General features: G+C 45.5%; 1 protein-coding gene across 3 annotated transcripts in view; it reads left to right on the top strand.

Annotated features, from left to right (window-relative positions):
• ELF2 (E74 like ETS transcription factor 2) overlaps positions 1-23,974 on the top strand; it is a 583,385-nt gene that overhangs the window by 474,943 nt on the left and 84,468 nt on the right. Inside the window, exon 1 of one of the 3 annotated variants that reach the window (XM_086962170.1) lies at positions 495-927. The exons of the other annotated variants lie outside the window; for them this stretch is intronic. Coding sequence (XP_086818296.1) covers positions 870-927 — 58 coding nt within the window. The 5' untranslated portion in view covers positions 495-869. Of the gene's footprint in view, positions 1-494; positions 928-23,974 lie in introns of those variants that run through there. 3 annotated transcript variants of the gene reach the window in all.

Genomic DNA, 23,974 nt, shown 5'->3' with positions numbered 1-23,974 from the left:
GAAGCAACCACTTTAGTGTGGGTTTTATATATGTTTCATCAGTCCGTTATCAAAGTTATATGCGCCGACTGGCATGGTGGAAGTTCACATTTATCGTGTGGTATGCGAGGCGAGAGATATAAATTATGACTATATTCATAAGAGTGCTCTATAGTAGAAAGGGTGATAATGGGGTAGCAGTGGAGATGAAAGGGATTTGAAAGTAAATTCTACGTGCAAAGGGTGTTCGCGGACTAACTATAAACTTCACATTGGATGAACTATTCTTAAAACAAGACCTACCGTAAAAACGCGTGCGTTTTAAAGATAAGGAAGGTGTGTACATAAAGTGTGTGTAGTTACTGTCAGGAAGGGGGTGCGTCATTAACAGCGCACGTTTGAAATGCCGTGTGGAGTCCATCCGGCACTTACTGCGACTGGCACAGGTGCCGTGGTGAATATGCGAACAGAAACAGGCCTTGTTCGTGTCCCGGCGCGGTTCCAGCCCTGCGGTCACCATTCCTCACCACAAGCTGCCTCTCCGCGGTGGCGTGTGCTGCTTGTTATCTGCTTGAGTGTTCGCGGTCTGCCTTGGTGTGCTCTGTGCAGCCGCGGCTGGCGGGGAGGGGGTGTGTGCGCGGCGTGCTCCGGGCAGCGGCTCGGCACTTCCTGTCTGGGAGGCGGAAGCGTCGCTCTGCAGCTGCTGCTGTGCCAGGAAGTGCTCAGACTCCGCCGCTGCTGGCTCTCTCTGTGCCGGAGACCGAAGCTCATCTGGCTGGATCCCGCTCTGCAGGACGTTACGGTGTAACGGCATGACACCGCGGGCCTAGGCGCCCCCACCCCACGGACAGCCCCATGTGACCCGCGGCAGCGGCTCCTGCACGATCAACATGGCGGCCTCGCTGTACGGGGGACCCACGAACCAGTTGGATCTGCTCATCCGCGCCGGTAAGCAGGGTCCATGCATGGAACGGGAGAGTGTCGCGGGGCTGGGGCGTGCAGCCTGGGCCTCCTGCAGCCAGCTCAGTGCACGCCTCCAATGCATGAGCCGAATCAGGAAGTGTTTCTGCAGGAGCAGGCTTAGCCGCTGTTCCTGACGTGACACGGGAGAGAACGGGGAAAGGCAGGGGTGTCTCATCGTATGCTACCTCTGGAAGCCGGGGCTTTTCTCTATGTACTGAATTAAGAGCCCAGGCCCGTGCAAGAGGACTCCAGCCGTATGAGGCTTTGCAACCAGGAAGTGCTCGTGTGTGCGAGCGCCTGGGGCTTGTTGTCTTCCTGGAGCCCGCACACGCAGCTTCGGGCCCTCCCCCTCGCAGTATCAGTAGCCTTGGGTAGTTAAGGTGAATGTTGGGACACAAGTCTTAACCATTTGAAGTGCCTAATCCAGTGCCTGGGTTCTATAGCCCCCTCGCTCTTGTGGGATACTGTACGATGTTTTTATTTAAACGCAAAACTAAACTAGAAGTGGAAGGGATAAAGTGGGGCGCTCGCTCTTATGAGGCTGTGAACCGCCTAACGGCGCGTCGAGGGCGGGCGCCCTAGTCTCACTCCGCCTATTCTGTATCTCTCAGATTGTATCCCAATGGGTCTACAGGGTACCGCGTTTATTAATTTATTTTTTTATTATATTTTTTCGGATTGACATTCCGCGGTGGCCAATCCACTTCCCGATCACGTTTTTCGAACGAAGTCGCGGCAGCCTATTAAAGGTAGCGGGTTCAGTGAATGGGCGGGGCAGGGGCGTCTATAGGACACAGTGATTGGCAGGTGGCGCCGACGACAACGCGGATGGAATTGGAGGGAAGGTGATAGTTCTGTTCTACTTGTAAACACGGAAGTGAAGGCGTAAGAGGGGCGGGGCCGGGTGATGCGCTTGCGTGTTGCAGAGTATACCACCAGCGCGAGAGGCTGGAGAGGTTGAAAGGCGGGTCCACTATATCTGTTAGGTTAGGGGATAGCACAGAAAATACTACTGTAGTCCCCGAGCTCAGTAATTATAGCTGACGATGGTAAAATTACATTGTGGGTCAAGGAGAGGATGTAGTTAGAGCTGCCGACTTTTAAGTGGGGGAACCAACCAAGTTCGATTCTGGCGGGAGGCTCAAGCATACTGGGATTAAGTTTCTATCTGTAATGCAACTGATGCACAAGTAAAAGCGCACTGATACGGTAGGGTCGGTATCGCTCTATATAAAACTCCGACAAAAAAGGCATAGCATAGCGTAGGGGCGAAATTCAATCTCAGTAAAGATAAACTGCGCAAACCCACAGGTGCGACTTAAAAACGGTTTACCTTATATTTATAAATACATAAGCGTTTCGATAGTATAGCTTCCCAGCAATGAATGCGTATCGGGTTGGCCTTTTGCTCCAAAATATGTCTTTCCTAAAAATTAACGCCTTCTACCTCTCGGCTGCATGTTCACCGTAAACTGCTTTCACACCCTCTGTTATCCTCGTTATATCACTTTTCAATACCAGACGAAATTTAAGGGCGCAGTTATATGTTATGCTTTGAGTTCTATAACGACCAGCTTGTGTGGGAGTCATAGTTCATGTTATGTCCGATATTATTGTCCGCTTAATAATTTAAAGCTTAAAAATTCAGACTTGTTCAAACGTATTGGAGGAGCAGAGGAAGGAGCCAGACTTGCTGTGTAAACTGCGCCTCCTGAGTTGCATAGCATAACTTGTATTTGTAAGCTCATGTTCTCCCAACCATGGCTCTGATTAACAGATATTTATTGTTAACCAATAGTACTCATTTTATCAACCTCAGAAGGATGAATGTACCTGCCGGGATTTGAACCTGTGACCATGAAGTCGAACACAGGCCACTACCGTGAATGTATTAATCCACCAGACCCTGCCAAAGTTCTACCAGAGACAATGGAATCCATTGCGAGATTTCTTGCCTATTAACATACTCAGGCTACTGTTGGATCAATGTGTTGCAGATCACATCTCTTAGTAAACGGATATCCGGCATGTAGTGGTCTATTGAGGTGTCTTTACCAAGTCCCTTTGAAGGAGGAATAAGAATACATTTCTCATCTCGTTCAATGATTATCAAGGTTCAGGAGCTTCATCTAGACACCACCTCTGTATCATACACCGAATAGTGCTTTCTGCCCTTACTATCTATGTATTCTGTGCAGCCAGTTATACTGTACATTTATTTATTATTATTTTTTTTAAGGGCATGCGCCCGGTGTAATAAATCAATCTATCAAAGAACTTGTAAAGCGAACTACTTAACCGTGAGGGTCTCAAGGCGGTGGGGGGGTGCTGCTACTGCTTGAAGAGCCAGGTCTTGAGGAGCCTCCTGAAGGTGAGCAGGTCTTGGGTCTGCTGTAGATGGGTGGGGAGGGAGTTTGAGGTCTTGGCGGCGAGGAAGGGGAAGGATCTGCCGCCGGAGGTTGTTTGTTGGATGCGTGGGACGGCAGCAAGGGAGAGGCTGGCGGGCGGGGGTGTAGAAGTTGAGTCTGTTGTTCAGGTAGGCTGGTACGGTGTTGTGGAGAGCCTTGTGTGCGTGGGTGAGGAGCTTGAAGGTGACTGGGAGCCAGTGCAGGTCTCTCGTGGGAGGAGTTGTGGCTGCGGCGGGGGATATTGAGGATCAGCAGGGCAGAGACGTTTTGGATGCGTTGTAGTCGTCGCAGGTGCTTCGCCAGGATTCCTGCGTAGAGTGCGTTGCCGTAGTCCAGCCTGCTGCTGACGAGGGCTTGGGTCACCGTTCTTCTGGTTTCGGTTGAGATCCATTTGTAGATCCTGCGGAGGGTGTTGTAGCAGGAGGAGGAGATGGCGTTGACCTGTTTTGACATGGAGAGGGAGGAGTCGAGGGTGAATTCTAGGTTGCGAGTGTGGTCCTTGGGTGTTGGAGCTGTTCCCAGAGTGGACGGCCACCAGGAGTCGTCCCACACAGAGGGGGTGGGACCGAGGATGAGGACTTCCGTCTTGTCTGAGTTCAGCTTCAGGCGGCTGTTTCTCATCCACTCGGCGACTGCCTTCATTCCCTCGTGGAGGTTCGTTTTGGCGGTGTGTGGGTCCTTGGTGAGGGAGAGGATGAGCTGGGTATCGTCGGTGTATGAGATGATGTTCAGGTTGTGCTGGTGGGCCACTTGCGCGAGGGGGGCCATATAGATGTTGAACAGGGTCGGGCTGTGGGATGAGCCCTGGGGTACGCTGCAGATGATGTCAGTGGCTTCGGAGCAGAAGGGTGGGAGGCAGACTCGTTTGGTTCTGCCGGAGAGGAAGGACGTGGTCCAGTCCAGAGCTTTCTTCTGAACTCCGGCTTCTTGGAGTTGTGTTCTTAGTGTGCGGTGGCAGACCGTGTCGAAGGCGGCTGACAGGACACATAAATATCACAAAATTTCCCTCATTGACCAACAGTTTTTCAGATATACCAGTGACACAAGATTGCTATATCAAAGATTTAATATTTTTTTGTTTTATAACATACCATATTTTTAAATAGAAAATCACTTTTTTTCATTTTAAGAGTTAATTTTTTACACAACACATTATATCATTGGTACATTTCTTTTATAACCATGATAATTGTGGAACAAGATCCTAAAAATAAATAAATATACAATGATGGTACTCAATGTCCTCCTGATTACATATAGGGCTCCCGGTTTTATGGTATTTATTTTTTTAACATTTCCGTCTGTATTTATCCACATTTATTTTTGTAGCAAGAAAAAAAAGACACTCCAGCTAGTATTTTTCCTCATTTATTTAAATTGACATGCACACATGCACTAGGTTGTTTAGCTGTTTTTTTTCCAATTGGAGCCTACGCTAAGCGCACTTTACACATTGGGAGCGACCCTGCCTTCCTTTGAGAGTGCAGGCCAGATCTTTCCTACCCTGAGAAGGCATGTAGATCGTTCCGCCCCTACTGAGGGAAAGAAAGCATGTTCTCCTGCCTTGTGGCTGAACGGCGAGGGGAGTCCCTCCCCTCACTAACCAGAGAACTGAAACCTCTCTAGCGCCTACGGCCTTTGGAGACAAGAGCAAGTGGTAGTATAAGGCGAACAAGATCCGAAGATCATATGCAACAACCTACTATTACCACAAAGAAGCATGCAAAAAATCTCTCTGCTGTAAACGCCAATGCCTTTTATTTATTTGTTGGTTTTTAAAACATAAATAAAAGGCATTGCCATTTACAATGGCAATAGCTTAAACTCTCGCAAATGCGAGACCTATTGCATTGCAAATGCTTGTTTTCTGTGAGATAGTAATGAAGTCCCAACTTGGTATCGAAACTGAATAATACTTGATTTATCTCCGTTACCAGCAACTGGCATAATTGTATTGATCTTTGGGGCTTCCACATAGACCTCCAGGAATATGGTATTTTTTTTAAAACCGATTCTTATTCAGGATTGGTCTCAGCCTAGGGGGAAAGCATAGCATGTCTCTCACTGTCCAAAGTGTACTGGCACAGAAGCCATGCAGGAACTCGAACTATGAGAAGCATCCAAATATTGGCTTGAAGGACCAGTATTTAAATATTTTTGAGAGTGCTGGGAAGGGGTTCAGCACCAATCACTACAGGAGGAATATTCAAAGTTTAGCTGCTAACCCAAATGGGATAAAACCAATTTATATATATGATTTCTGTCTGTGGAAACCAGGCTACAAACAGGTGTGTGCAAACCTCCTCCTTTTATGGAGCTCTGTATTTTACTGTTCTGCCAGTGGATGGGTGGGACCAATTTGCTTCGCTTTCTCCAGGGCCCATGGAGCTTTTGCTTTGTGACTTCACCTCCATGGTTCTCTGGCTCCGAGTTTCCCTTTCACAGATCAGATGGTGTTTTCATCTGTGTCATGAATGAGTAGTTCCACAATCTGCTAATGTTTGCGTCTGGCGATCGAGGCTTTTGTGTCTCAGTCCAGGCTTTTCACTAGTTTGCTTGCTCCCTACCTGCACTTATCAGTTTCTGCTGCCATCAGCCGCGGCTGTGTTGCATCTCCGCTCAGCTGATTGGCAGCTTCGACACAATGGACGTGTTCACATCGTTTAATGATATTTCACACTGTAAAAATGCTATCACTTCTCTGGGGGGTTCAAACGGTTTTCACATTGATTCTGGCAGGGGAAGGGGAGAAGTAGATGTCGCAGAGTCATCCCAGCCATGCCTGGATTTCTTAGTACACAATTCGCTCTTTTTTTTTTTCAGAATGCATTCGGCCGCTAAATTATTCTTTTTAAAAGACTACTGTATTTTACATATATTTTTACTCCCGATGTGGACCTAGCTCTTGGCACAGAAAGTTAGCCCTCTATTCTAAACGCCGCAGTTCAAGTGCGTCGCTCCACCCTACCACGGACCCCACCCCCTGCCCTGCCACATAACCTCCTTCTTCCTCCTAAAACAAAACAAAAGGTTGCTGGGCCTGCAGCCGATCTCCTGAGGTGTTTTCACACCTCTTAATGGCCATCTCTGCTTGCACTGCTCGAACAATTAAAACCCTGCTGTGAGGGGTGCTGGAGGGTCTCTGCAGACGCGGCGCTCTCAGCTGCACTTATTCAGCAGTTTCCAATCTCTTTTGGCAGCCCCTGTGCACCTCAGCATCGGATTTCATAGTGGAGCACAGAGGCGGCAGGATTATTTTGTAAGTATTTTTCCGTTTCTATATATAAATACAGACCAAAACCAACAAGTTTTCCGTCTGTATTTATATGTAAAAATCCGTTTAAACGGAAAACCGGGAGCCTTAATTACATACCAACACAGTCACTCCAATCATACAAAAACATTCACTCCCATACAACTACCAACATATAATATCTGAAAATGATAGAGGATAATGGTCAGGAAGAAAGGAAAGGATGATTTTCTCCTGTCAACATTACGGGTCTCAAACACAGAACATTTGAGACTCTGCACTGGGTCGACGCGCGTTTCGGTGGAGTGTGTGTGTTAAACACCACCTTCCTCAGGACCACTGCAGATATGACAAAATATCAGGGGACCTATAAATGTAATAATATTAAAATTTACAACACTGGTATATCCAAGAATATTTACATTAATAAAGCAATACAAAAAAGTTACATTTGTTTGACCCGGTGCAGACAAGAGCAAGGCACTGATGAATACATCTTAGCATGACCTGAAATACACACATTCTTCCATTATATATTACGTTAAGTGATTATGGAAACATATATCCAAAACTCCTACAATTTTTCAAAAGACAAGTCCAACAGAGACCGACAGAAAATGTCTAATACTCTCTATCCCTAAGGACACTGTTTAAAAAAAGCATCACCCTCACCCAGTGTGAAACAAGTCTATATAGTACCTACAATTCATAAGTCCGTCACAGAAAGCAGAACAAGATGCAAGCAGCGATAAGTGTCTGTTAGACATTCACATGAACGTCAGTTCAGTAATCTGAAATAAGAGAAACAGGGATGTGGAATTCCTATAGCCCAACTCCCAGGACATATTGTTTGGGGTCAAGGGCAACAAGTTTTAATGTGCATTTTGTCCTTGGGACAAGCAGGCCCAACCCCCTGCTGCACAAACCCTTTGGCTGCCAGTTTGCAATACCACATTAAGGCTCAGAGAAGGGCACTGCCTGCAGTTAAGTTTATATTTGTGTGCATATGTTATTGCTGTTCAAACTTGTATTTATGGTTCATTAATTGAGAGCCTTTATTATTAGGCTGAGCGCTCTCAGTAAATGTAAGTTGTGACTGCACTACTGACAGTGGTTCCAGTATAAAAATGTGGACACACGGATTCAAAGTTTAGCAATATAAGGCTATGCATAATGCTCCCAGAATGCTCTCTGATTAGATGCAAATTTTTGCAGTAGCTTGGAAGCAAGATTAACCCCTTCCCTGCTGCCGTCGGATGTCGCGCGCGCTACCTACTTGGTGCTGCGCACGTTCAAAGGCCGACGCGGCCCCGCCCACCCTTTAGAACACCTGCACCGTGGCGGAAAAACCGCCGCGGTTAAGGCGTTAATGATTCTTTGCTTTCAATATAAAATGTTTCTAAAAAATGAAAGTAGGAAAAAAATGTTTTTGCTAAACTACTGTAAAATTTCAGTTACCATTTCTTTACAGCATCATTTTGTAAAATGTGTTGATGCATGCGAGTATTTCCCCAAAATATTCACATTAGATAATCAGTGTAACCAGTTTCAATAAGATTTTGGGAAACAAAAATAAAAAAGCATTGGCAAAGCCAGTAGGTCTGAAATGGTAGTCAGCTTTTTAGTTTTGGCAATGCGTGACTTGTTTTGGCATGGTTTTTGTAAAACCGTATTGATTTGAGAGCTGCCGGACCCTCACCAATATAACAAACATTGGCAAAAGCAAAAATAGTTTTTGGTCTCAAAAAAAGCACACACTGCCACATTAGTTACTGGCACTGAACAAAACTACTTTGTGTGCCGATATGCTCCTACTGAAAGAGCAGAATGCTGTCGCTCACCGTAAAGCCAGCCGATACAGAGAGAGAATTTTAATAAACAACAAGTTCATGGGTAACGCCAGACCAAATTGGGGGCCCAATTATTAAAGAAAGTCTCAAAAGTGCACCCTTGGTATATGTCCTTGCATTAAGGGCAGCTATATGGCTTTCGTGAATTCACAAGAATTTACAGCAGTCGGGCAAGAAATAGTACTCCTAGAAAATCTTTGTGAACTGCATTTTAGCATAAGCAAATATGCATGTGTAGATTTGCTCATGCGAACACCTGAGTGTTTGCAAGTTTATTTTCCCTCCAACCACTTTTTTACCAACTCTGGAAGAAGGTTTACATCTGCCATTGTCTGGAGTAAATTTCCAACATTTCTGAGTATTGGAAAAGATTAGAGAAGAGTTGTTGAAAACCCATTACACATGCAAGTTAGTAGGTTTGCACAGACTCAAAAGGACTTTCCAACCCTTACCTTCAGTCCCAGTATGTAGATCTGCGGAAACGTAGCAACATAAAGGGATTGCTAGTATTCAAACACTAGTATGGTATGAGCCCCGGCATAATTAGAGAGGCTATATAAGAGCTCTTATATAATGAGATTGCGGCCATAATTTGTCGCCGCATAACATGGCACCAAAGGGACAAGTGGATTTTGTTACAGGGCAAGTAGATTTATGAAGCAACCTGCCCATTGGACAAGTAGATATTTTAATAAATTCCACACCCCTGGGGAAACATACATATAAGCTTAATTGTCCATACAGCCAAAAGTCAGAAAAAAAAAGTACGATATGTCTGTCAGTTCATGTATTTACCCAGAATTGAGTAGAGAAAAATATATTGCTGGGTTACTGGTTCAAATCGCTTCTCCAATAATTATGAGTGACAGAGAGAGAAAGGGCTGAAATAAAACAAACAAGGCCTCATCAATATAAATGCGTCCAATTAAACCAATAATGTATGAACCCTCGTGATAGTGAACTAACCTCATCATGTAAACCGTTAGCATAGTAACTTCTTTACTCCTTGCATCTAATTTGGTAAAATTCGTATAGAAATGATAAGTAGAAGCTACCTGGAAAGAGATATAAAGATACAGTGAGAGCAACCTACTCAAAAGTCAAAGAAAGTTTGTATATGCAGGTAACCCTGTATAGCTACAAGAAAGGTATCCCTACCTAAATAGTACCACCCAATAATTTCTATGCCCCAATCAATGAAGGGCCTTTGCGATGTATTGAATCTAAAACAAGGGCAGTTGAGCTGCAGAACATGTGTGAACACATCATCATGCCACGCTCTTCACGTTATAAGTTCTAAAACGATACACCTGAATTCATACACTCATGTCCACTAATTACGCCAACCAAAAGCTGCTCAATCTACTACTGTGAGGCATTACAACTCTACCAAAATAGCGTCTATAATGTTGTGTCCGATAAAATAAATAAATCGATACATACAATGCTTCACCCCACATAAACTATTTCTGCCCATGTAGAAACCAGCATAACGAGTGTCAACTACGGCAAAATAACTCTTAAGGAGTCACTGTCTTCAGCCAGCAATAACATGTTTTTCGACACAAGAATGCTGCCTTAAGTGTAATAAACTAAGTTAGATGAGGACTCCCCTAAGGCACGACTACCGCGCTTACCGTATATCTCTTCTTAATGGCCGTAACGTCCACTGTCCCTGCTGTCAAGAAGCTAGCGGTATCACGCCCTAGATTTAAATGTACCGCTGCACCTATAGCGAGAATACCAAACGCATAGCGACGATGTTGCAAACATAGAGGATCGACTACTACCCGGTCCCATACGCAATAGCAAAATATAACAAACATAGAATACGGACATAATACTGTGGCAGCCATCTTAACATGTATCCAAAACGTTATTCATGCAATATACAAACTACAGTGAGTCAAATTTCAAATCCTACAATTTTACACGATAATTATGAATAACCCTCCATACATTGTCTCCCAAGCATATTAGCCCAAGTGGGCATTTTGACAAATTCAAACACAATATTTCACATACAAATGTGGATAATGTCCTTGTCTCGCTCCAGTGGGTGGATAATCACTTGTTCAAAATTGTAGGTTTTGAAATTTGACTCGCTGTAGTCTGTATATTGTATGAATAACGTATTGGATACATGTTAAGATGGCTGCCACAGTATTATACTGAGAAGCTAGCTTCTTTCAGTAGTCCCCTTTCCCGGTTTTCTTTTCACTGTTTAAATGGCTGGAATGAAATGCAAATGTCAAGAGCATGATCAAGGCGAAAGCTGAAACGCGTTGTTTTTGGAGACATTAAATCTATTTTTGCACCACATCTGGGCTTCTGAGCGTTTTTTCCTACATCAAGAAGGAAGGTGATTATATAATCATAATCTCAATTGGTTCAAAAATAAATTGCAGAGATGCAGGACACGGTTATCTGAATACTACACATGAACAAAATCTAATAGATGGAAACCCCCCATCAGTTGTTTAAATGTGAAGTTCAGTTCCCCAGAGCTTAAATCATGCGCAGGTAGCCTATTAGAGAAAACCCCCTCCAACCACACTGAATGACCATGAAACAACACTCACTCTTATCCTTTGGATTTTTTGGTGGATAGATATATATCCACCACAAAAAAACATACTTTTTTTTTTTTTTACATTTGTAATGCGCTCTGCAACCCTGCGGGTATCCTGGCGCTGAGAAGATAGCAAGTTGTCAGAGAATAAGCTGTCAAGGAATATGAAAAGTAATTGGCAGAAAAGACGGTACTGTTACTAAAAAACAAAATTCTCAGACCTTTGGAAAGAGCCAGGCCTTAACTCTTTTCCAGAAAAACATCAAGCTCTGAGTGCTCCTGATTTCCACAGGAAAACGATTCCAAAGGCGGGCAGCTGCCACACTGAAAGCTCCTATTGTCCAGGGTAGCTCAACCTGCGGGAGCTGGGACAATGCGATTCCACCATGTCCATCCAGTGGGAACATCAAGGATTTAGAATTATTGATCCAGAGTTCCGAAGCCTCACCAAACCACACCAGCTCACTCAATAACATCAGGACAGAAACTGCCGGCAACCTCGGGTGTTTTAGGGCGTTGTCTGCGTATAAAGACACCACATGCTCCGTCTCACCTATCCTAATGCCCCAACCCAAATGCCCCTGTCTCAGACGACTAGCCAATGGTTCCCTGGATCTATAAATCAGGAGCCCAAGCCCACTTTATTAAGTACCTACCAGATGTATTCCCAACTTACGGAGTCGAAAGCCTGCTCTATGTAAAGAAATTCCAAGGCATATTCATCTGTTGTCAGTTCTAATGACCGCATGACACGAGCCAATCTACGAATATTTCTTAGGGTGTTTCTATGTGGTATAAATCCTGACTGATCCTCGTGAATGAAATAGCAGGAGTCTATTCACCAGTACATGGCGGAGGAGCTTGAGGTCTACATTTGATGTAGAAAGGGGTCTATATGAACCCGTAAATGCTGGGTCTTTCCCGGGTTTTGGCACTACGACTATTAGATCCTGCCTCATGGTCTGCAGTAACTGCCTCCTCTCCCAGGCTTCAGCAAACCTCCAAAAGCCTATCTGCCAATAGGTCAGGAAATTGTGTGTACCATTTGTCTGGGAAGCTGTCGGTTCCGGGTGACTTAGCTGGTTTTAAGTCTTTCATTGCGCCCATCAGTTCTGACCTACATATCGGGGCACCCGAGAGTCTCCTGTGCAAGACGGAGAAGCGAGATTCCGCTCCGGTATGCCGATAACACTCTGGCACCCATGGTGTTCTTTTGTATACCGCTCCCCAATAGGCGGCAAACACAGCATTGATCTCTTGCTGTGTAAATACAAAGTCACCTCCCTTGTCCCGCATCTCCAGGATAGGTCGAGGTTTTTCAATTCTAATCAGTCGTGCCACTGGGCGCCGGATATCAACGTCTCTTGTTACTGGCATCTTGTCTAGTCTATCCCGCAGCTCTCCAACCTACTGTCTCTCGGCATTCCAAATCTGGAGGCCGGCACGGTCTATGGGGATTGCCACCTCCATGGCTGCCAGTTTATGTTCCTGTCTACCTAATCTTTTTCCAGGGTTCGTCTTACACCAACAGCTGCGGACATGCATACTCCCCTAAGCACCACCTTCATGGCGTCCCATTCTGAAGCCCTAATATTCGTGGACTCCCAGTTTGTACCAAAGTAGTGTGCCAACTCCTGGGGTACTGTGTCTTGGAAGATCAGGTCAGTAAGTGCATCTGTATTTAACCACCATAGTGGTGTTCTAGGAGTTGGTCTGTGTAGTGTATATACTATCAATAATGGGGAGTGGTCCAACAAGTAACAGGGCAAATATTGGGAATCTGTAAATCTGTGGGTGGCTATTGCTTATACGAATAAATAGTGTAAGTGACTTTATGTATCCTTCGCCTGGGTTTGATGCCAATATGCATATTTCTGTGGATTGCTCTGGCTCCAGATATCTAGCAAGCTTAGGCTACTCAGCGCCCGTCGCAGTGCCGCCACCACCTTGAGTTTAGTGTCCAGTCAGGGAGGGTGTCTATCCATTGCGCTATTCAATACACAATTATAGTTGCCTGCCATTATAAATTCCACCTCAGAAGTGAGATGTACATGTCTAAGTACTGAATCCAAAAGATCAGTCATCGTAGTTCAGGCATATATATTCAGTAAGCATAAACTATGTGCATCGAGTGTACCATCTACCAGCACATACTGGTGTTTTGGATTGAAACAAGTCCATGTTTGCTTAAAAGGGACTCCCGGTGCAACCCATATTAGTGTACCTCTGGCAAGACCTGAGTAGGATGTTGCAAAAATCTGATCATGAATGCAAAAGAAGGTACGAGGTTCCTCTGAAGTAGAAGATAGGAAGAGGAGATACTAATGAGGTGCGGGGTCGAGGGTGACCACACACCTTATCAAGTGAAAGAAAAGGGGGGAATTCCCTTTTTTTCGGAACTAGGGCTCACACACCCAGCGAGCTAGGTGTAGTTGATTATGAGGAGATCTGTGGTGTCTCTCACAAATGATGGTGTTTCCTTCACTATTGGCTGTAGAAAATAGTCACAACACTTGGAATGTGGCTCAAGTAGTGAACCAATCCCAGAGACTATGGGTCGGCCAGGGACCGGGGTAGTGCCCTTGTGTATCTTGGGTAGGGTGTAACAGTACGGAACCCTTGATTCCTTGGCAATCCGAAAATCAGATTCTTTGTGACTAATCCAACCATTGGTGTTTGCTTCTTACACTAGTGTGGAAATAGCGGTGGTTAAGTGTGTGGTTGGATCTACTGTGATGGGGGTGTAATACCTATTGTTCGAGAGTTGACTGTGGCATTCTGCGTCGTAGTCTGCAGTGGATTGGATTACAGTAGCCCCACCTTTGTCAGCCTGTTTAATCGTTATAGTTGTATCTTCTGCAAGGTTCCTAGCTGTCATTGCCTCTGCATTGGAGAGATTGTGGAAAGGAGGATTATCCTGTGGTAGAGCTGGTTCCTTCAGTACTGCCTGTTCAAAAGCAAGTACCTCTTTGGGGACCATGCTGTTGTTCGGTGTGAAAGATCCCCCTGACATTAGAGCAGAGGTCTTCAAACTTTTGTAGTTTGAGCCCCCCCAGCTGAATTTCTTTAGATGTTGGGCCCTCACCCCCCTCCCACCCCACCACCTGACAGAAATTTCTGGAATTGACCGCCACGCGCAAATTCCGTACAGGGGTGAATGAGGTGACCATATGAATTTGGGTGTGCATGTTAGTGCAGAGTGGGACGAATGAATGTATGGTTAGTGGTGGGCTTATTGGAGTGAGATTGCAGATGGAGCAGTGAGGGGGACAGGTGAGTGAAGTGTCACGAGTGCAGTGGTGAGTAGTGTGCTCTTGTGACTGCGGGGTGAGGTACAGGGTGAACAGCGCAAGTCCATTGTGAGTGCAGAGTGATCACTGTGAGTGGAGGGTAAGTGGGTGAATGATGTGAGTGCATGGTGATCAGTGTGAGCGCACTGTGATGGCTGTGAGTGCAGATTGATCACTGTGAGTGGAGGGCAAGTGGGTGAATGGTGTGAGTGCATCGGGATCAGTGTGAGTGCTGGGTGAGGGTGAAAGTGAAGGGTGAGAATGAGGAGTGGTCTGAATGCAGGGTGCATTCCCAGACACTTGAAGTAATTCACCATGTTATTGACGGCAGCATAGGGTTTCAAATGTGTTAAATCATTGCTAATATGGCAGTAACCAGGGCTCAGGGTGGAGGAAATAAATAATGTGTTGATCCCTCAACAAACTTCCAGTCTTATGGTTAGGGTTGCCAGCTCATTATATTTCAGCACTTGTCTGTGCAGACTTTGAAAAGCAAATATTAATAGAAAGAACTTTTAATTGTTTTCTAGAGCTGCATAAATGATCCATGACTGATAATAAAAGGGAAGAAAGACAGAAAAGTCACATTACAAATGAATACATACTTGTTATTCATAACCATATTGAGCAATTTGCAGGCTGTTTAAACAACACATGGCTGGCTTGCATTTTGCGCGCCAGCCTGTGCAATTTTAAAATAAACTTTCAGGGACGTTCTAAGTATTTTGGTTCCTGTGGACCAAATGTATTTTCGGGGTCCCTGTTCGAACCAGCTTTGATTTTATGATCGAGTCTCATCTCTTTCATGCCTTCTTTGGTCAAATACTAAATGTGTGTACATGGAATAGTGATGTGTGTTTTCAGTATGTAACACAACAGCAGTTCAATAATATTACGGCAAATAATCTGTTACACCCTTCCATTTCTCATATGTGAGGTCATGTATTGATCTAAAATAAACTTTTTACATGGATGTTGCATGATAGACATTTTGCAGACAAAATATTTATTCAATAGACTCTTGCACATTAAAAGTGAATGATAGAAACACGCTATTTACAACATACAGCAGTAGCCACCTAAACAAATGTGGGTAACAGCATGGATGTATGTATTTATTTGTTTGTTGTCACAATTTAAGAAATGATTGCTCTGCCTCTTATTTCCTTGTTCTGGCAGTTATTTTGGGATTTTGATATCCAGGAATGCACTTTTAACCAAAACTACCAATTTGCAAGTATTTGACGTTCTCTTCCATCCAATACAGGTGTTCACATTCCTTTTCGAATGTACATCTTAACTTATGGGGATATGTACGTTTCTTTAAAATGTATCTTACGTGAGCTTAGCTCCCAGTGGTGTAGCAGCTGCATTGGTAGCATTGGTCTCTGAACCTGTGTTAAATCTGCTGGTTACTGCACCTCAATTCTACCTTTTGTTAGCTACCAAGCTAATTTATTTATTTTTTATTTATTTAATGCTATTTTATATAGCGCAAACTTTACCCGAAGGTGCCAGAGCGCTTTACATAAGAACCAGTTGCAAAACATAAGGACTTAGGATTACATGCGTTACGTAAAAGATACAAACAGAAAAAATTGCCAATGTACAAGGTGTAAAGTCACACAAGGAAGAGAAACAAACAGAAAGAAAAATTGCAAATGTACAAGTAGTAAAGTCACTCAAGGAAGAGATACAAATGTATATACTTTGAGTCACATGGGTCCATGGAGCACTTGCTGTGCCTCTGTTATCTAACTTTCCCAAGAGGGGGTTAATTTAGAGCTGAAATGCTTCAGGTGCAGTGGGAGGCGAGGGGTCTCCTCTGCTAAAACCGAAAGCGTGTCTGTTTGTTTTCTTTCGGATTTAGAAGAGGAGACTCCTTGCCTCCCGCTGAAGCTGTCTACTCCGTGAATTAACCCCCTCCTGGGAGAATTACCCAGACAAAAGCACGGGCAGGTAGTGCCCCGTCGATTTCCCCTTCCTCCTCCCTCCAACCATACCAGAGTTCTCCAGGAATAGTTGCGATGGATGCAGGAACGAAATGGTTTAGAGAGAAGTGCCCCCTCCCCCCCTGGGATGGTGGCACCCCCCCCCAGGGGACGCGCCCCACAGTTTGAAGAAGTCTGCATTAGAGGCATGAAACATGTCGCTCAACCGAGAGTAGGGCACACACAACTAGACACCTTGCATCTAGTTCATTGCCACTCCCTATATCACTTTTTAATCAGGCTGTTTACCTTATGAATAAAATGATGGTTAGGACTAACTGACCTGTTTTAAATCCACTTCTCTTGACATCTACACACACTAGGCCCCTCACCCCTACTGCGCCAACTGGCAGGAACAGAATATCCCCGCTAAAGAGCCCTGGTTTGGGAGCCCACAGGTATTGCAGCGCCGACCTGACGAGGGGCAGTCTCATATGATGAAGCATGAAACCTAGCTCGCTGGGTGTGTGAGAGCCCTAGTTCCGAAAAAGGGAATCCCCCCCCCCCCCTTTCTTTCACTTGATCAGGCGTGTGGTCACCCTTGACCCCGCACCTCATTAGTATCTCCTCTCCCTATCTTCTACTCTAGAGGAACCTCATACCTTCTTTTTTATTCAGTACCTCTGGGGCTTGTACGTTGGACCTCGTTAAACTAGCCCCCCAAGTCCCCCTTTTGGAAATTAAAAACCTGACCATGCCATCTTCTCTGAACATATTTAAAACAATCCCCCAGCAGATGAGTTTCTTGAGGGAATGCAATATAAGCCTAATATCTTTGCATGTATGTCGAAACCCGATTGGGTTTAGCATAATTATTCCGCCCGCGGACATTGCATGTCACAAATTTATACTTGGTCTTTCACCCTTCATGTTATAGTGTCAGAAAAGGCGGGAAATTGTGGGCACTGGAATGAGGTGCCCACAGTGGGACAGTACGGAAGCTATCCCCTCCCTCAAAAACAATTAACCCTATAATTCTGAAATATAGCAATGTACCTGCTCATCTCTTCTAGCTAAACAATTGGCATAAGGGCAAGAAACCCTGCCCCTGAGCAAACACCTCCCACCCACTCCCACAAACCCCTCTTAACTCAACATTGTCATTAGTTAAACAATCTGACCAGTCCAGTAAAGCCAACTCGCGAGTCTGGAGGCGGGTGCAGGGGTTAGGTGGGGCTCGGCTCCGCTATGTGCCCAAGTGTTGTGGCTGGACTGTCCTATGGTGGCTACAGCGGCGGAACCAGCTTTGTGCCAATAGAAGCATAAGTTCCACTCCCCAGCCACCTTGACTGTCAGTCTCCAGAGTCCCATCCACCTGAGTCTCAGACAGAGCGGCGAGAATGGATTCTGTACCAGTATCGGGTCAATCTCTACTCTAAAGGTACCATCCGCGTCAACTAAGGTGCGACTTATGGTTCGTTGAGTGAACGCCCTCTTCTCAGGAGATCCCCTATATCGTCTCCTTAGTCGTCTATTCTTCCTCCGTTCACTCCATCCCTGGCTCTGCTCCAAGCTTCCAAGGGGTCCATCCATTCGATTGCATCCTGTGGATTTTCGCAGAAGGGGACCATACAATCAGGCTGCACCCTGTGCCTTGCCGGAAAAATTCCACTTTATTTAATGTTTTTTTTACAAAGCCTACATTTGACTCCCAGGAAGCCATTCCAGAGGTTCTGGACCTTCCTAGTATAGTCTGTCTAAATTTTGATAGGATGATCTTCATATTGAGGCGGGCCATGCGCCTGGACATATTGCAAGATTATGTCTCAGTCTCTATAATTCAACATTTGTCTTATTGGCACTCAAGGAGGAGTTCCCGTGTGATGGGGTGGACCCAGCGTGCGGTGAGCCCTCTCAATTGAGAATAATTTAGAGAGACATTGCCAAGAGCAATCACTAACCAGTCTTCCAGGAACAGTTCAGCTGTAGGCCCCTCCTCCGGCCTCGAAAAATCATTAAAATGTTAATAGACCTGCAGGTCTAGTGACTGAAATATTCTATTCGACCTATTTGTAATGCTCGCGGCCCATAAACTGGTTTCAAATGATGTGATCGTGGGCAAATGATTTAATTAATTTAGCCTCCATTTTCTTAATCACATATGAGAGGACCTTCAGATGTGCGAGTTAAGCATGCCTGCTGTAAAAAAAAATCTTGTTTGTTTTAATAGACTAAACTTTTTTTCCATATATAATACAAATCTAGCCACATATAGGATACACATGACCCCTGACTTGCATTAGTTCATTAACAGCCTTTTAATCCGGGCTAGGGCAGGAATGTTTCTATCAGTTTTAATAAACACATAACTGAAGCATGACGAGCACACTGTCATTTGTAATCAGCAGATTTTACATTGAAATAAACGGCCACAAACTTTGCCACTGACAAAACTATATAATGTACAAACAATGTTTGGAAATAGTTTCTGCAAATATGTGTAATTTGCACACTACCAAGTAAAATTTTCTGGTTTGTTTTGCTCCTGTTTAACTCTTTGTTTGCCTCACTTCTTAATTATTTATTTAAATGTTGTGTTAGAGAAAAATAATTGAAGACTTCAGACAGCTCACTTGACAAAAACCTCAAACTCTAATAAGAGAGAGAAAAATAATCCTAATTTTCCAAGCAGTAATAAGCTAAAAGATAAATTGACATTTGACCTCTTTCCTTGAACGGAAACCAAATGTGTCGCGATAAAAACACAATTTAATGGCATCTTTATTGTTCATTCACTTTCTGAATGAACAAAACATCTGTTCGTTTCCAGCCTAAGTTTACTCGCCAGATGGGAATAGTTGGTGCTAAAAATAGCTCGACCTGATAAGATTTTCCTCACAATTGAGAGTGGGCGAGTAGATTTTTGTAGGCCTGTGCCTTCTCCGGAAATCCAAGAAACTGCAAGTTCTTCCTCCGCAATCGTCCTTCCGCGCCTTCCACACTGTCCTCCATTCGGATCGCCTTGGCCTGGAGGGACGCCACTGTTCATGCAGCATCTATACATTTTCCCTGAGCTATACAACCTCCGTACGCCTAAACCTCAGCAACCTTACGGAGATCTAGACATTAATGATTAATTTCCATTGTCATACTGTCTATCTTGGATTCCAGGGCCACGTGGTAATCTCGAATGGCCTCAAGGATGTCAGCCTTGTCTTGTGCCTGTACGCTTTGTACAGGGCCTATAGATTTGTCTTGCGCTTGTTCTCCAGGGCCTTGGGCTGTGTATTGCACTATCTTGTTGGCTGTCATACCTCTCTGGGGTTTATCCTTCACTATACTTTGGCACTGCTGGTCCCACCCAGCACTGTAGCTGTTCAGGCCTATTTGTAGTGCATTTGTTGGCCACATGGACGGACCGGGTCAATTCAGCACAGGTATAGAGTGGTCAGCTTCGCATTTCTCCGTGCATTGCCACTCTGGATGCTCTGCTCTGAGCATCAGTTCAGCATAATCCAGTCCACGGGCTTCCCTGTGGGGCTCCAGTATTTACTTCAGCAGGGGGTGTCATCCCACATTCGTGTTAGAAACAATCTATAGCCACCTTCAGGGCTCCTGCCAATAGGCCCCTTCAGTCTGAGGCAGCTCACCTCTTCAGTATTTTATCTCAGTAGAGCGTTCCCTGGGGGCCCCACAGCAGGTCTCCATGGCCGGTCAGTGCTGCAGGGGTCATAGTGGGAGCCCCTTACCGCCCCGAAAAACCAGCGAGCGATCCACCCACTTCAGGGGTGCTCGCCCGACACCTCAATCCTCCCGCCAAGCCCTCTTCTGCAGGGGCCGATCCGCACGGTTGCTTCTTGGATTGGGCACACCATATCCCCCCTCACCCCCCTACCCCAGGCTGGGCTGCTCCAGTCATCCCGGTTCGGATCAACCGTTGCGGCAGAGGCCTGTGGCTCCGGCCATCGCCTCCACCTTGAGCAGCGATACGTCAATTAGGCAGCATCTCCCTCTCCGTGCGCCCGCCTCCGGCTTACAACGGCCAGGGCAGCGCCATCCTGTGCCACTGTTCTCGGAAGTCTGTCATTCGTTCGAGGGGGTCACAAAGCCCCCGTATAGGTGGCTCAAGTCTTCACTGCACTCAACGGCCCCTGGTTCACCACTCCTCGGTCGGCTCACAGGGAGCCGGGGGTGGGGGTGGCTCCTCCACCTCCATGTCCCGGATCAGTGCTGCCTCCAACGTGGGTCAGGCTGCTTCATAGTCAGGCATGCCCTGCACCAAAAGTTCACTCAGACCCATAAAGCTGAAAAGGCTACAGGGGCAATGTGTAGCGGTCCATAGGAGGGACCCCAGGCAATCCGGCGTTCGACATATGGCATTAAAGGTAATTTCTATTAACAGTTCTACCAGGATATAGCAGTATATTCGTATCCGGGCAGGAACTCAGCTCGAGCACGCTTACCCGGCCATCCCGTCAGGCCACGCCCCATAGAAATAGGTTTTTTATAGTTAATCCCTCAAACAAATTATTCAGTAATTTATCCTTTTCCTGTTTCTCCATAAATCACATTTCCAAGTGCTCCCTTTTTGACCACTGCATTTCCTTCTGACGCTAATGTCCCTAAATAGGTTTATCTACTTGTTTGATAGCCAGTTATGTTTTCCTTTAGTTTGTTGTGTTAACTACCTCCCTGCAGATTTTGCTTGCAAATGTGTACTCCTTACATTAAAGGAACCTACTTTTATTGGTTTCTACCATAAAGTACCTTTCTATGTTTGAGGTAGCTCCTTGCACATTGACGCCCCCATTCCACCATATTCAACATGAGCATCACACAGTACATTGCTAACCTGGCTGGGACAACCGGATCCAAGGACCCCATGTTCTCTCATATATAGCCAAGCAGCGACAATTTTTTTCCATAAATCTCTTTCACTCTCTCAATGTATTGGTGGTATAGTCTTCAGATTAACAGAATACACCTATCCGTGTCTGTCGACCATATGCTTGTTCACCTGCTGTCCACAAGAGTGCAGTTTGTGGTGTACATTTGATGTTTACCATTATTATCCAATTAACTATTGCCTGTATAGTATTTATTAATACGTATGCAGGCCCACACTGTGTAGTAAAAATTGCAAGGATCTGAACTGTAGCTCTGGCATTGTGCATGTGGGAGCCTCACCATTTTATGAAGATGTAGCGGTCTATAATAATAGCTTTGCAGGCATTTAAACTGTATGAGATGCAAATGCACCGAAATGGCGAGTTGTAGCCAACATTTTCCCTGTTTTGATATTAATGTTTGATGTAGCAGCCTCTATCCTCCTACTCCAAGTTGAGTCCATCTTTGTAGGCGCCTATTTTATCAATGTTCCCCATTTTTGCTGGATTGTGTTTCCTAAAGCACAGCATGGTTGTTTGGGCGGTCTCTAAAATGCATCCTAAGTTGATCCAAGTTGGCTCACAACAGGTGCTTTTTGTTGTGCTGATTACCAGATCTGAAACCCAGTTGGGTTAGCAGACCATAGTGGACATAGTTCCATGTTTCACTGATTTAAGTACTTTTTTTTATTCCTTTCAGCTCTTATCATATCTGATGAATGATTTTAGTATATTCATTGAGGAGTTGAATGTGAAACAGAGGTTATCCTGTCCGGTATACCAACCTTTCTTTCTTTCAAGTTCTACATAGTCCATGTTAGTTACTGACGTTATATGTTAACATCTGCGAAACATGCGTTCTAATTCAGGCTCAACCGTGCTTGTTTCAGTGATGTAAATTATGGTGTGTTTTCCATATTTTGGCTCACTTTTTAGGGCTCGGGCCTACGTCACACTGCGTAGCAGTGTAGGCGGAGCCTAAGAGTCCTGTAGTTAGCGTCTCCGAAAAGCTACCTAAAAATTCCTGGCTGCTCGTGATTTTTAGTCCTTTATTTTTGCCAGCTACATTTCAATTGGCCTTCTGGTGCGTGTCTTTTTGGAAGAGAGCACGAAATAGGCGTTAGAGTTGCTCTGCTTCCTGCATATTCCGTGCGGACACGCGTAGCAGAAGGCCATATTTCTTCAATTACCAGCTGTCAGGGGCCGCAGTAATTAAAGACAAATGCAGGGCGCGCGTGCACCACTCTGCAGTTATTTTTCAGCTGTGTGTGTGCGCACATGCCGCCTCCCAGCTAAACCTTGACTTCAGTCTTTTTGTATGAAATAGTTCAGTTTACTTTCTTGACCCACTCCCTCCTCGTAAGGCGCATTTGTGTGCCAGTCCCTAACATGGCACTTACTGATGTATCATTGGACCAGAACTAGGCTGGGACTGAAAGCAAAACGCAGCCCCTGAAAGTGTTGTGACACCAGCCTCGCAAAGCACCGAACTCGCACAATGACCCTGTGTGATCCTCTGCACCCAGATTAGAAAGCCGCTTCTTCAGTCAGGGCAATTAAAACATGATGGCAGATGCTGCACGAGCTATCGCCACAGCTTCACTTTTAAAATGAATGCAGGGCTGCCGACTCCAGAGGGTGCCATGTTTTTTATTCCACTCCGTGCCTCTTTCGTGCATGCCGGACAGTTCCTGTCTCTATTTCACTCGTGCAGGATCCTCTCAACCCTGAGTTTAACCTTCGTAGCAGCGTTCCCGCCTTACTCTCCATCCTACCTACCCCTTCTGAAGTGCTCTCTCCTGCTGCTGGTCAAAGTCCGGTGATGAAAAAGAAGCCTGGATCCCAACAACCTGCAAGCAGCCACCGGCACAAATTAAGCACTGGAAAAGCGGCTGCTCCAGTGTAGAGGGAAAGTAGAATGACTGCAGAGTGAGAGTGAGTGCAGAGTGTGAGTTAGTGCTGAGTGCATGCAGAATGAGTGCAGACTGACAGTGAGTGCAGAGTGCACACTGAGTGCAGGGGCAAAGTGAATGCAGTTGCAGAGTGAGTGCAGGGTGAGCGCAGGTGCACAGTGAGTGAGTGCAAAGTGAGAGCAGGTGCAGAGAAAGTGAGTGCAGGTACAGAGTGAGTGCGAGTGCAGATTGATTGCCGAGTGAGTGTGACTGCAGAGTGACTGCAGCGTGAGTGTGACTGCAGAGTGACTCCAGAGTGAGTGTGATTGCAGAGTGACAGTGACTGCAGTCTGTGAGTGTGCAAGGTAAACAGTGTGTGAGTATGCAGGGTGAACAGTGTGGATGTGCAGAGTGAGCAGTGTGTGTGTGTGTGTGTGTGTGTGTGTGTGTGTGTGTGTGTGTGTGTGTAGGGACACTGTGTGAGTGTGCAGGAGACAAACACTAAAACTAAGTTCACCACACACATACATAGGACCACACACATAAAACCACACACACATACCACACTCACACACACCAGCCTCTCACCACCACACCCTCATCGACACTCACCACCAGACACTCACCACCACCACACACTCACCACTACACACAAAACCACACACCACCAGCTGTCAGTGCACGCTTTCACCAAGCACAAACACCACCAGCCATCAATGTACGATTTTCACCAAGCACAAACACCACCAGCCATCATTGTACGCTTTCACCAAGCACAAACACCACCAGCCATCAATGTACGCTTTCACCAAGCACAAACACCACCAGCCATCAATGTACGCTTTCACCAAGCACAAACTACACCATTCTTCAGTGCAGACTTCCACCACGCACACAACACCAAATGTCAGTGCATGCTTTCACCAAACAAACACACACACACACCACCA

The sequence above is a fragment of the Lissotriton vulgaris genome, chromosome 3_1, assembly GCF_964263255.1.
Source record: "Lissotriton vulgaris chromosome 3_1, aLisVul1.2, whole genome shotgun sequence".
Classification (NCBI taxonomy): Eukaryota; Metazoa; Chordata; class Amphibia; order Caudata; family Salamandridae; genus Lissotriton; species Lissotriton vulgaris.
Note: the sequence above shows the minus strand (reverse complement) of the source record. Positions and strands in the feature narration are given on the sequence as shown.